General features: G+C 42.8%; 1 protein-coding gene across 2 annotated transcripts; it reads right to left on the reverse strand.

Moving 5' to 3' along the window:
• Positions 1–1,697: 1,697 nt before the first annotated feature.
• SCO1 (synthesis of cytochrome C oxidase 1) lies at positions 1,698–13,548 on the reverse strand. 2 transcript variants are annotated; one of them, XM_028717090.2, is made up of 6 exons: positions 13,361–13,548; positions 11,910–12,000; positions 7,096–7,293; positions 4,500–4,592; positions 4,233–4,348; positions 1,698–2,541 (listed from the first exon to the last, which is right to left on the reverse strand). In XM_028717090.2, the coding sequence occupies exons 1-6, from the start codon at positions 13,511–13,513 to the stop codon at positions 2,410–2,412; spliced, it is 783 nt and encodes a 260-aa protein (XP_028572923.2). In that variant the 5' UTR covers positions 13,514–13,548; the 3' UTR covers positions 1,698–2,409. The 2 variants fall into 2 exon arrangements, with proteins under 2 accessions (XP_028572923.2, XP_028572924.2); XM_028717091.2 differs by having other exon boundaries at positions 11,910–12,003; positions 13,361–13,501.
• Positions 13,549–13,679: the final 131 nt, after the last annotated feature.

Genomic DNA, 13,679 nt, shown 5'->3' on the forward strand with positions numbered 1-13,679 from the left:
AAGGGACCCCTGACCGTTAGGTCCAGTCGCGGCCGACTCTGGGGTTGCGGCGCTCATCCCGCTTTATTGGCCGAGGGAGCCGGCGTACAGCTTCCGGGTCATGTGGCCAGCATGACTAAGCCGCTTCTGGCGAACCAGAGCAGCGCATGGAAACAGCGTTTACCTTCCCGCTGGAGCGGTACCTATTTATCTACTTGCACTTTGACGTGCTTTCGAACTGCTAGGTTGGCAGGAGCAGGGACTGAGCAATGGGAGCTCACCCTTTCGCGGGGATTCGAACAGTCAACCTTCTGATCGGCAAGTCCTAGGTTCTGTGGCTGAACCCACTGCGCCACCTGCGTCCCTGAGGAGCCTGCTAGATCAGGCTAATGCCCCATCTAGGCGAGCATCCTGTTCTCAAAGAAGCCAATGAGATTCCTGTGGGAAATGAGCAAGCATAACTCAAGCACAGGAACACACTCTCCCGATTGCTGTGGTTTCCAGCCATTGGTATTCAGAAGCGCTACTGCTTTTGACCATGGAGGTAGAGCTTAGCCACCATGGCTTTTGACTTGATAGCCCTCTCCTCCATTAGCTCAGCTGATAATTAATAGCCATGGTCCATTCTCCTTCCCACCCCACAAGCTGAGCGATCTCTCCTTAGCCACCACGCTTTCTGCCCGGCATGTTGCTCTATGCTTCTACATCCTTCCCATTTTGTGCGCTGTGTTTTAAAATGGAATGCAAATCTGGGATTCACAGGGCAGATCAGGCACATCAAGCTATTTTCCAACAGCCAGCAGCAAATTTAATATCTCTAAAACATCATATGATGTTGATATTTGCACTCTGCAGCGTTGGCAATGTACCTTCAAAGTAGACTGATGTGTGCGCGCACACAGTAAATAAAAAGCAAAACTTAAGTTACCTACTTTTCTGGCAATTCTCTCCCCCTCCCTCCCTCTCTCTCTCTCACACACACACACACACACACACAGAGAGAGAGAGAGAGAGAGTAAAGTAGGAGAAAGAGCTGCCTCTGCCTAGAACAGCTGAGAATGAAGGTTATATTCTGCCAAAGTCACAAAAGCACTTCATGCAAACTGACCCAAGGAAATTCTTGGTGGACACTTGGAAAAAAGGCAATGTCTCCTTTAATCTATCCAGTATCTCAGATGCAGAGAAGATATTTCAGATATATGAGAATCTTCTTACATTACAGTACTTTCTCCAGAGGGGGGAATTGGCCCAGGCACATTCCCCAAGAACTCTTTGACGCACAGCATACGCAAAACAGAAATCCATAAGCAGACTTGAAGTGGGGGCGGGGAGAGAGCAAGATGCACAGCAGCCTCCTGCCACTATTCTGTATCATAAGATACAACCTGTTTACTCAGAGAAATTTATCTATTCTAATTACTTGAACATTTCCTCCCTATGAATATAAGGTACAGAATTCATTAACTAGGAAGCTGGCTACAAAAAAGAAAAGAAAAAGTAATTCTACCACTCTAAAGTCAGGGTAAAGGCTTGCTTATTTTAGTGTGCCACCTGAAAAGTGCTGCATGGGGGAGGGGGGGATATGCCCCTTCTACTGTTGACAGATTTAAATGTGCATGATATACAACCATATTCATCCATGTGTCCTATAGCTGCCAGTTTTGTTTCAGTTCATTCAATTTTAAGGAGTAGGAAAAACATGCGAAGGAAACAGGTGGTACATACTTCGGAGAGAGAAATTCACTTTAATTGATGTGAGATTTCAAAGAACACAGGCTCTAGGTTTCTTCCACTTTATTTCATTATCTGTGCATTAAATGCCACTTTACCTGATCAATAATCCATGATCAATATAGCTACCACCCTTACCATAATCATTTCAAAAAGGCAAAAAACCCAGCTCCTACGCCTGTCAGGAAAGTTTTGGAAGCGATGTTGAAGCCGTGGGACTGAGTCAAAAGACACAGAGATACCAAGCAAGCCTCCTCATGACTGATACCTTGAGCACAGTTCAACTTAGCAGCCCACTCTACGTGCATCAGCACAGCACAAATGCACACAAGAGTGGGGAAAGATGTGAATGCTCCTGTGAATGTATTTGAGCGGTGGTGACCCTCTCACTGGGACCTCCTCTGCGTCATCCCTAAAGGCCTTTAAGAAGGAAGGCACATTCAGAGAAAAATATTTGGTCAAGTACTTTTGCTGTATGATGTCCAGCTCCTTATTTAATCCATTTGAGTCTTAGCCCGTAGGTATAGCCTTAGCTGAGAATTCAAGTGCTTAAGAAAATTGCCAAGACAGATTACTCCCGCAACACTTCATCCAACTAATCAGATCTCCCTGGCACGTTACTGGCTGCATTTTAGTGTCATGGGACCAGCCTGCCTGATATGCAGCTTCCCTGCTTTCTAGCGCAAAACCTTCCACCTCCTAGCTCTGTTTATATTGTCTCATGTGTCCAGCAATTGCAGCAGCAATCTCAGAATTCTTCTTGTTTTGCCCAAAATAATCAACAAAGCCTCCATCTGGTCCAAGAAGGTACATTATGATGGTGTGATCCACCTGCAGAAAACACACAAGACAAATTGGGGATAGAGTGGAAAGGAGGGTTAGGTTAGCAGGTCAGCGGTAACCCACAAGAATGATCAAACTGCCATGCTAAAACCAAGAGCTTGTTAGACAGCCTAGAAGTGCCTCAAACAGTGGCTCTTTACTTGACAATAGAACTAAAAGAGAGCAAGCGATAAAAGAGGGCCGTGAAAGCAGCCACATCCCGCAAACCTCATAGGAGTTTGCTTTTTGAGAACCGTGTGTGTGTGTGTGTGTGTGTGTGTGTGTGTGTTCTAAAAAAGCAAGGCTCTTCCATGGAATCCAAACTTCCACTAAGAGCTAATGGCAGACTAAGGATTTTTAAAACAGAACTGGCCTTCTGCATTCAAGATCCTCCATAAGTTCCCTGTATCACATGACATGCAAGGTTCTTCTCTGTTCCGGTGAAGAATAAACCTCTTCTCTGAGGGGGAGCGGAGAGAATGATCCCTCCCAATGCAACTCAATGGTCTCCTATTGGAATCCCTCTTGGAAGCAGGAAAATGCAAAGACCCCATGGCTCTTTCTCACATCACAGAGACAGCCCTTGCTCATCATGTGATGGAAATTCAAGAAGACAGGGCAGACACACCACTCTATTTGAATTTACTCATTCAGATTACCGAAGAACAAGAGCAATATTGAAATATTCTCTGGCGGGACAGGGCAGAGGCCAATTCAGATATTACTCTTAGTCAATACTGATCATAGGTAAACATTCATGTTGTGTCACTATCTCATTTTGTCAACAGGACTGACTTTTGGGAAGTGGGACCAACACAAAGCTGGCACTTTGGAATAACTAGATTCTAAAGAACAGTCATTAAGATCTAGGTCAATTAAAAATGCTGCCTGAAACAACATAGGCAGATTAGCCGAACAAGACATAGGTAAGGCATGTGTCATTTGCTGTCTAGCTCCCTCTAGTGGCAAAATTGTGTTTTAATAATTTGCATGAAAAATAACACCCCACACAGAATTCACATTAAGTATTCTGGGAAGGGAAGCTGGCTTGTGATAAAAGAGGGCATACCTGGGCTTTTCAGACCACATGATGGCTCAATCAGGACTAGCTAATAAGAAAAGGCAAGCTTGGATCCTGCACCTTTACACAGCAACACCAACCTCCAAGACTCCTATTGAGGCCTACTTCTAACTGCCAGGCTGTTTTTCAGATCAATTTAAACATGGGCACTTTTCAGTAACTGCCTCCCTGCATACGAAAAAGGATACCTCTGAGCTCTTGTAGCAGACAGAAAAAGGCAAATGAAGAAACACTGCGGTCTCACATGGAAAGCCTTCTCATTATGAACAGACTATGTATTCTCTCCTCCAGTAACGCTTGCTCACAATTGCCTATTAGCTTTTACAACTTTGCTCCTCTCACCTTATTCAGAAATATTACTCAACTACAAGCCAGCTGCTCCAACTCCAGATATTTTTCAGACACACCCCAAAACCCTATAAAACTCCCACAGCTAGGAAACACTTCCACCCCTCCATTTCCCCATCCTCTTGTAGGTTTCCTCCGATTCTCTCCTTTAGAAGAGATTTACTTGAGAAACTCCCCCTAAATTCGCCTTGTCCATTTGGAAAGTTCAAAATCTTTTCTGTGGAGCCAACTAGCGTTATCAATCTGTAACATATGCAAAAACGTTACTCACTATGTAATCATTATCTTCATCTTTTGGGCCAGAGCTGTAATAGACACGATAGGCTCGAGCCACCTCGTCAATCTGTTCTTTCGTACCCGTCAATCCGATCAGCTTGGGTGAAAACTCTTGAACAGAAATGGAGCTAGTTAGATCAGCTGACATTAAAGATGAGGGCCCAAATTATTACCCTCTTCCACTGTTGGAAAAGCTATTCAGCTCTACAAAGCTGGGTGTATAGGGAGTTAGTACAATACCAGATATGGAGGTTAACATTACCTTTAACGTATGTGGCAATAGCTTCTTTCGTGTCTCTCTCTGGATCAATCGTGATGAAGAGCGGAGTGATGTTTGGCAGAGACTTGATCTCATCTGTCACCATAAAGCATGATAGTTAATATCCCACTAAGTGACTCAAGGCTACTTTTGTGTTCCAGGTCATAAAATGCAATGTAATGTGGATGCTTTATTAAATATTGGGGTCCTCCTATCAGTTGCAACACATGCCCTAGCTGTTTTAATACAGTTGCAACTATAGCTGCCACTGTGAGAACAGGATGCTGGACTAGGATGCCTGACCCAGCAGCCCCTTCTTATGTTTCTAAATGATGAACCTGTTGCCTGTACCAGAGAGGAAGCTATTCAGGCTCATGGCCAACATTTGATGAATACTTCATAAGCTTCCCCTCTTATCAGTGGTGTGAAACAGGTGAGATTTGGCTCAATAGGTCAAGGGATGACCTGGTACATCCATGGCACCACAATATTCTTTTGAAGTAGGTATGGAGAAGGATGGGCACAGAGAGATTATCTGGATTTTATCGGTCTTTTAAAACCCATAAAATAGAGTACATTGAGGTACATATATGTGTAATCAATGAAAAATCAATAGAAGGTGAAATTAAAAACAGGCCCTGTTTTTCAGGCTGAAGTTAAATGAGGGCCCTGAAAAGACTGAAAACCATTGTTCAGGGACCCCTATTACAGGCCACAGCTTGAAGGCCTAATGCACAGGAATATATATTTACGCACTCAGATTCTTATATATATATTTAAAACAACCTATGCATATAATATTTACAGTCTGTATCTATTCACAGTGTTTAAACACTGGTTATTTTCTGCAGAAATTTTAATGGGTAAAATGGAAAATTAAAAATGTACATTTTAATTATTATGAAATTTATTACCTGCCCTCCAGCAGGGCAGGTCCCAGGGCACAAGATGGCAGCCAGGGAGATGGAATCACTGCATAATAACAGGAAAAGACTGGGAAATAAGTGTAAGTGATTTAAAAAGGAATATTGTCATTTCAAGAATATTGTGTAGGAAAAGTAGCTCTACCTGAAGAAGTTTAGCTATTACCCATAAATCTAGTTCCTTTCAAAAGAAATATGTTGCATCCAATAAGCTCCATATTGTAATCTGTATATTCTATTAGTAAAGAAACATTCTAGCAGGTGCACTAGAGAATACCAGCCCATACACTTTGACAAGAACTCCAGAAATGAATATGAAATTCCATTTCAGCAGCAGATGAATCGAATTTTCATATGCCACAAGGAGATGCTATCCACACACAGTGAAATGAAAATACTGCCACTAGGGGGCAGCAGTTCCCTTTTACTAAGGCAGGTAGTTTCAGGTCTCAAAAAGGCAGAGCTCCATTCCATACAGTACGTGACTTCATATTCTACCAATTTACACAAAATATTTTATTACTTCTTATCCCCCTTCCATTACCAGCGTAAAGTCATCTTTACTTACTTTACTTTATTTACTTAAGTTATTTACAGGCTTCAACTACACAACTAGTGGGACTCGGGTGGCGCTGTGGGTTAAACCACAGAGCCTAGGACTTGCTGATCAGAAGGTCGGCGGTTCGAATCCCCGCGACGGGGTGAGCTCCCATTGCTCGGTCCCTGCTCTTGACAAGCTAGCAGTTCAAAAGCACATCAAAGTGCAAGCAGATAAATAGATACCGCTCCGGCGGGAAGGTAAACGGCATTTCTGTGCGCTGCTCTGGTTTGCCAGAAGCGGCTTAGTCATGCTGGCCAAATGACTTGGAAGCTGTACGCCGGCTCCCTCGGCCAATAAAGTGAAATGAGCGCCACAACTCCAGAGTTGTCAGCGACTGGACTTAATGGTCAGGGGTCCCTTTACCCACACAACTGCTGGTAATTATCTGTCTTACATGATCCCTGCTCCTCCAACTTTTATCACTTACAGCTAATTAAAGATTTCCTGCTTCCTTAAGTGACTGGCCCTCTCTTCCTTGCTGCCCCCTGCAAGTGGAACCCCCTCCCAGAACTTGGGCCTGGTGCCAACTCTTTCCTGTTCTTCAAAAGCCATTTTTTCTGCAGCCAACTTTTCAGTACACGAGCTTCTGATCACATTACTTCATCCCTATACTTGCATTCCCCTCCTACCCTCCTATTTTCCCCACTGTCTATTTCAGACTAAGCTCTATGAGAACAAAGCCCCACCTATGTCACCTGTTCAGGGCCACCAATGAAGGTCTTCGCAGGCATTGTGCTGGCCACCCATGCTGTAATGGACCTACTTACCACTGACTTTAAATAAGGAGTAGGAGAAATGAAGAGCGGAAGCAATGCAACCGACTAAAATATATGATTTCAACAATAGCAATTTATTGTTGGTAGTCACATTTCAGAGGCATCTTCTCAATTAACAATGTATATTAATAACTAAGGGGAGAGGGGGTAATTCTGTGCAAACATTGCAGACCTATATAAATCTGCCACTGTCTGAGCAACATAGGCTAAAAACATTATTAACCTAGAGAAGAGAATGAGATTCTTCTCTATCAAGAGTTATTTCAGGGAGAGTTTGGGCTTCAGTATGGCTTGCTTACCAATTTCATCGATGACAAGAACCATTTTTTCCAGTTCTTCTGGGCAAATGTCAGGGCAATGTGTAAAACCAAAGTAGATTAACACCCACTGGCCCAGAAAGTCATGATCCGATTTGGGCTGCCCATGGTGATCGACGAGTGAGAAATGGCCTCCCAGCAATGGCTTTCCAAGAGCCCTTTTCCGCTCCTTCTCTGCCTCTGAAATCAAACCACAGTGGAAGGTTACCTGCCTACCATTCCAGCTTAAGAGATTCTATAGCACTGAAATCAAAGCTGCAACTATATTCTTCCCCCATCCCACATTTCCTTTATGACAGCTAAATTTGTATCGCTCTTTACTACTAGAATCTGGCTTGAGTTCCGCACTCCCACCCAATACTCTTGATATCACCATGCTCACTGTAGATGAGGGTGCTCCATTAACTATAGATTTGTATCGGTAAAGTCCAGCATCTTGTTTTGTTTTGTTTTTAAATAATTTTTATTAATTTTCCAAACATGTATTAAAAACAAACAATAAAACAGAACAAAACATACAAACAAATAAACATGTATAATTTCATAAACTTATTTTCCTTCACCTTACTTCCCGGACTTCCCCATACCTCCCTTTTTCTGCATCCTTATTTTTACCTTTTCACAGCAACCCTCCATTTAATTAATTGACTCATCTTCATTATAATTTCCTTAAATTTATGATTTACAGCTGCAATTCTCTGTTTCTTAACACCATAACATCTCAGCACTCCTCAATGTTACAACAATTTTTAAGATATATTTTAAATTTCTTCCAATCTTCTTCCACTGTCTCACTCCCCTGGTCACGGATTCTGCCGGTCATCTCTGCCATTCCCATGTAGTCAATCACCTTCGCTTGCCATTCTTCCAGAGTGGGTAGCTGCTGCGTCTTCCAATACTTTGCTAGAAGAATTCTTGCTGCTGTGGTAGCATACATGAAAAAAATTCTGTCCTTCCTTGGCACCAATTGGCCCACCATGCCCAGGAGAAAAGCCTCTGGTTTTTTAGAAAATGTCCATTTAAGGACCTTTTTAATTTCATTATAGATCATTTCCCAGTAGGCTTTAATCTTCGGGCAGGTCCACCAAAGGTGATAGAAAGTACCTTCAGTCTCATTACATTTCCAACATTTATTGTTGGGCAAATGGTAAATTTTTGCAAGTTTGACTGGGGTCATGTACCACCTATAGATCATTTTCATTATGTTTTCTCTCAATGCATTACAAGCCGTAAACTTAACACCGGTGTTCCATAACCTTTCCCAGTCATCAAACATAATGTCATGACCTATGTCTTGTGCCCATTTGATCATAGCTGATTTTACTGTTTCATCTTGTGTATTCCATTTCAGCAGCAAATTATACATTCTTGACAAGTTCTTAGTATTGGGTTCTAACAATTCTGTTTCTAATTTCGACCTCTCCATCTGAAAACCTATTTTCCTGTCCTGTTTAAATACCTCGTTTATCTGAAGGTAATGCAACCAATCTCGTACTTTAGACTTTAATTTGTCATAACTCTGTAATTTAACCCTTTCACCATCTTGCTCTAAGATTTCACAATATTTTGGCCATTTGGACTCCATATTAAGTTTTTTTGTCTCTTTAGCTTCCATTGGTGATAGCCACCTGGGAGTTTTACTTTCCAGTAGATCTTTGTATCTTATCCAAACATTGTATAGTGCTTTCCTGACAATATGGTTCTTGAAACCTTTATGTATTTTTACCTTGTCATACCATATATATGCATGCCAACCAAATCTATTGTCATACCCTTTCAGATCCAAAATGTCTGTGTTCTCAAGAAGCAGCCATTGTTTCAACCAGCAGAACGCTGCCGATTCATAATAAAGTCTCAGGTCCGGCAGGGCAAACCCCCCTCTATCTTTTGCAGCAGTTAAAATCTTAAAGTTTATTCTGGGTTTTTTGCCCTGCCAGACAAACTTAGATATATCTTTTTGCCACCTCTTGAAACAGTCCATCTTGTCCAAGATCTGGAGTGTCTGAAATAAAAACAACATTCTAGGCAATACATTCATCTTAATGACAGCAATTCGGCCTAACAAGGAAAGTTTCAACCTTGACCATGTTTCTAGATCTTTCTTCACTTCTGTCCAACATTTGTCATAATTGTCTTTAAATAAATTCACATTTTTAGAAGTCAAGTTCACACCCAGGTACTTCACCTTTTTTGTTATTACTAAACCTGTTTCACTCTGAAACTTCTCTTTTTCTGCCATTGCTAGATTTTTCTCCAACACTTTAGTTTTTTGTTTGTTCAGTTTAAATCCTGCTACTTGACCAAATATCTCAATTAATTCTAATACTCTTTTGGTACTATTATCTGGCTGTTGCAAAGTCAATACCAGGTCATCTGCAAATGCCCTTAGTTTGTAATTTCTGGCTCCGACCTGAACTCCTTTAACCAATTGGTCCCCTCTAATCATGTTTAACAAAACCTCCAGGACTGTTATAAAAAGTAAAGGGGATATTGGGCATCCCTGTCGTGTACCTTTTTCTATAGGTATTTCTTCCGTAACCACATTGTTCACAATCAACTTTGCTTTTTGCTTAGAATATATAGCACCTATACCATTTTCAAAACCTTGGCCTACCCCCATCCCTTGGAGATTCTTCTTCATAAAGGTCCAACAAATATTATCAAAGGCTTTCTCCGCATCCACAAAAATTAACACCGCCTTTCTATTAATGTTCACTTCCAACAGTTCCAAAATGTCTATAATGTTCCTCACATTGTCCGACATATGTCTCCCTGGAAGAAAGCCTGTTTGGTCCTTGTGAATCTCCCCTATTAACACTCTCTTCAGTCTTTTTGCTAAAATGTCTGCAAAAATTTTATAATCCACATTAAGTAATGATATAGGGCGGTAGTTTTTAACCTGGTTCTTTTCAGTCTCTGTTTTCGGTATAAGTGAGATAAAAGCTTCTTTCCACGATTCGGGTGCCCCTTTCCCTTCCAAAATTTCATTACAGACCTCCTTCAATGGTTGTATTATCCATTCCTTCAGTGCCTTGTAGTATCTAGCCGTCAAGCCATCTGGTCCTGGAGATTTTCCCAATTGCATATTCTGAATGGCACCCTCTATTTCTTGTCCTGTTATTTTCTCATTCAGGATCATTTTACTTTGATCTGAGATCTTTGGTAATCCATACTTCTTAATAAATTCTTCTATTTCCTGCTCATTAACTGGCCCTTGTGCATATAGTTTCCTGAAGAAACTTTGAAAGCAATTGCTTATCTCATTTGGTTTGTGGATAATTTTTCCCTCCATTTCTAAACTTGTCACAGTATTCAATTTTTGTCTCTTTTTCAGTTGCCATGACAGAAGTTTCCCACATTTGTCTGCCGATTCAAATGTTCTTTGTCTCATTTGCTTTATTTTCCATTCTATCTCTTGATTCATCAATTCCATATATTGCGTCTGGTAGTACTTTATTTCTCTCAAAATCTCATGAGACTTTGGTTTAGACCTCAATTTCTTTTCACCTTCTTTTATCTTTTCCAAAAGTTTTTCTTTCCTCTCATTCTGCTTTTTCCTCTTTATGGAATTTTGTTGTATTAGGGAACCTCGCATCACGGCCTTGCTTGCGTCCCAAATTATTCTTTTCTCCACATCAGTTCTGAAATTTATCTCAAAATAGTCTTTCAGAGTTTTTTGGGCCTTCTTATAGATCTCTTCATCTCTGAATAGGGCGTCATTCATCCTCCATCTGAAGGTTCCAGTTGTTGTTAGTTTCATCTCCATCTTCACAGCATTATGGTCGGAGCAAGTCTTTGGGCAGATTTCTACTTTTTTTATCTTTGGCGCCATGCTACTAGTTACCCAAATTTGGTCGATCCTTGTCCATGTCATTTTTGCTTCAGAGAAAAAGGTTCCCTCTCTCTCCAGAGGGTTCCTTACTCTCCAAATATCAATCAAGTCCAGTGTTTCAGTCATTTCGAAAAAAGTCTTTGGTAGGTAAAGTCCAGCATCTTGAAGTGGAGTGTGTGTGTGTGTGTGTTAAATGACAAGAAAAAAGCCAAAAGCGGCAAGGGGAAATAAGTGTTACAAAATAAATGCAAGCAATGTCAGGTACTTGATTGCAAGTTTCAAAATGACAACCAGAAATCTAACTGTAATCAACATCTGAAAGAGTCAGTAAGACTGGGAGTTTTCAGCCTCTCTCAGAATCTACCTGCAAAGCCTTCAATCATTTCAAAATCATTTTTCTCTTCTCTAGTTGCCTCTTCACCCAAGGGATTTGGAACATGCTTTGGGACACGATCCCTCCCTTTTGTCTTAGAAGTACTTTTTGCCTTGTCAGAAGCAAATATCAACTAAAAAGTTCACTAGCTATACTTCATAATACTCAGGTGCTTCTTTAAGCAATTCTAGTGACTTTGAAAACAGTTATCGGAAAACATCTACTGCAGGTATCAATATTTTCACACCCACGATGCATTTGGGACCCACTGCTTTTTTATCTTTTACCATATATTTTCATGGTAGTAGTTCTCCTACCTTTGCATCAACTACAGCATTAAGGGATTCATCTTAACAAGAGAGGGGTAAGAAAGTTGCTGGGTAAAAGCTAGGAGAAGCGATCTCTTAGGATCAAAAACCTTTTCTCACGTAATAGTTTAGACCTTAAGCACAGGTAAGGGCAGTGAGGATAGGCACTCAGTGAGCTACATCCGCAAAATATTCACACAGGCAAGAAAGAACGCAAAGCCTTTGCATCTGTGCAGCAGGGTGAAAAATGACTCTACAATAGACACGATTAAGTTTTACATACTTTCTTCTTTCTTTTTCTTGAAGAACTTCATTGCTGCTAGCAGACTTCCTCCAACAGCACAAGTAATTGCCAGAGTCTTCCAAGTTACAGGCTACTGGGAAAGAGGAGGAAAAAGAAGTGCACATGTAAATAAAAGACTTGCTCACCAAGCCAACTTCCTCATTCAACTTCCAAGTCACTACCTTGTTTCGGTAAGCAAAAGCTCGGTCTTCTTGCACCTTCCATCTCCTCAACATTTCCCTAATCGATATATGGTACAGTAAGCATGCAACTTACACACAATTCACTTGTGCACATTCCGTTTTACACGCTTGGCTAAATAAATATATAATAAAAAGGGGATGGGTGTCTGGGATGGGGGAAACTTTGGCAATTCCACCCACCACTGAACCATTTGACTATAAGTGATTTCAGCTTTAGGCGTGATCCCCAGAACATAGCGTAAATTGCAGGCTTACTGTATAGCTGTGGTTCCCAACGTGGGGCACACGCCCCACAGGGGGGGAATTTGATTTTAAAGGGGAGGCAGTGGAAAACAGGAGTGCCTGGTGTGCTCTGGTCGATGGGGGTCACAAAGTCGGACACGACTAAACAACATCAACAATAACCTTTTGGGACACGGGTGGTGCTGTGGGTTAAACCACAGAGCCTATCAGAACTTGCTGATCAGAAGGCCGGTGGTTTGAATCTCCGCGACGGGGTGAACTCCCGTTGCTCGGTCCCTGCTCCTGCCAACCTAGCAGTTCAAACGCACATCAAAGTGCAAGTAGATAAATAGGTACTGCTCTGGCGGGAAGGTAAACGGCATTTCCGTGCACTGCTCTGGTTCGCCAGAAGCGGCTTAGTCATGCTGGCCACATGACCCGGAAGCTGTATGCCGGCTCCCTCAGCCAGTAAAGCGAGATGAGCGCTGCAACCCCAGAGTCGTCCGTGACTGGACCTAAAGGTCAGGGGCGACCTTTTAGGCTTCCTCCACGTGAACAGAAGTTCACTTTTTGAAAAATAAGAATTATATGTCACGGGGGAGGGCATCAGGATTTTAGAGATGCCTAGGCATGAAAAAAGAGGTTGAGAACCACTGCCTATATAGTAACCGGCTCAGGCAGACAACCGCTTGAACCCAGCGCAGCTAAAAGCAGCAACTTAAGATTTGGAAAAGAGATGCAGGGGCTCTCGCTTCTCCTCCATGCGGGGGGCGAGAAGTAGCTCCGCCTGCACTACTTAAGCGGAAATGCAAAAGGGGGTGCATCTGGGCGTCACTTCGCAGCCCTGCAGCGGCCGGACAAGAGAAGCGGCACCATCAAGCAGACCGAAAATAATCTGTCTCCCTCAAGGCCTCCACGTACGCCTCCTCCCCGCCCTGCCCCGCAGCTCCCCCGGAAGAAGGCGCCCCTGCTCTTCCCTGGATGCGCCCAGGAGCAGCGGCTCCCCCTGGAGCGGGACTGGCTCACCCCAGGCTTGCTGGGCCCTTCCCGCGGCTTATCCCCCGGCGGCCCTGTAGCCAAGGGCTGAGCACGACAGCGAAGGGAAGGCCAGCGCGGCGGAGGGGCTCGGAGACCCCAAACCGCCAGAGGACGAAGCCGGGTCGCCGCCGCCGCCGCCATCCTCTTTCCCGCCCGCCCTGTCCAGCCACGCTCCTGCAGCCCATAGAACTAGGAAAGAGCAAGAGTAGTGACAAAGGCTGGATTTCCGGGGAAAACCTGGCATTCGCCAGCAACTGAATTCGCCGTCGCCCTTTCAAAAAAATTATCCATGGACAAAGAGCACGCT

Source organism: Podarcis muralis, chromosome 2, assembly GCF_964188315.1.
Source record: "Podarcis muralis chromosome 2, rPodMur119.hap1.1, whole genome shotgun sequence".
Taxonomy (NCBI): Eukaryota; Metazoa; Chordata; class Lepidosauria; order Squamata; family Lacertidae; genus Podarcis; species Podarcis muralis.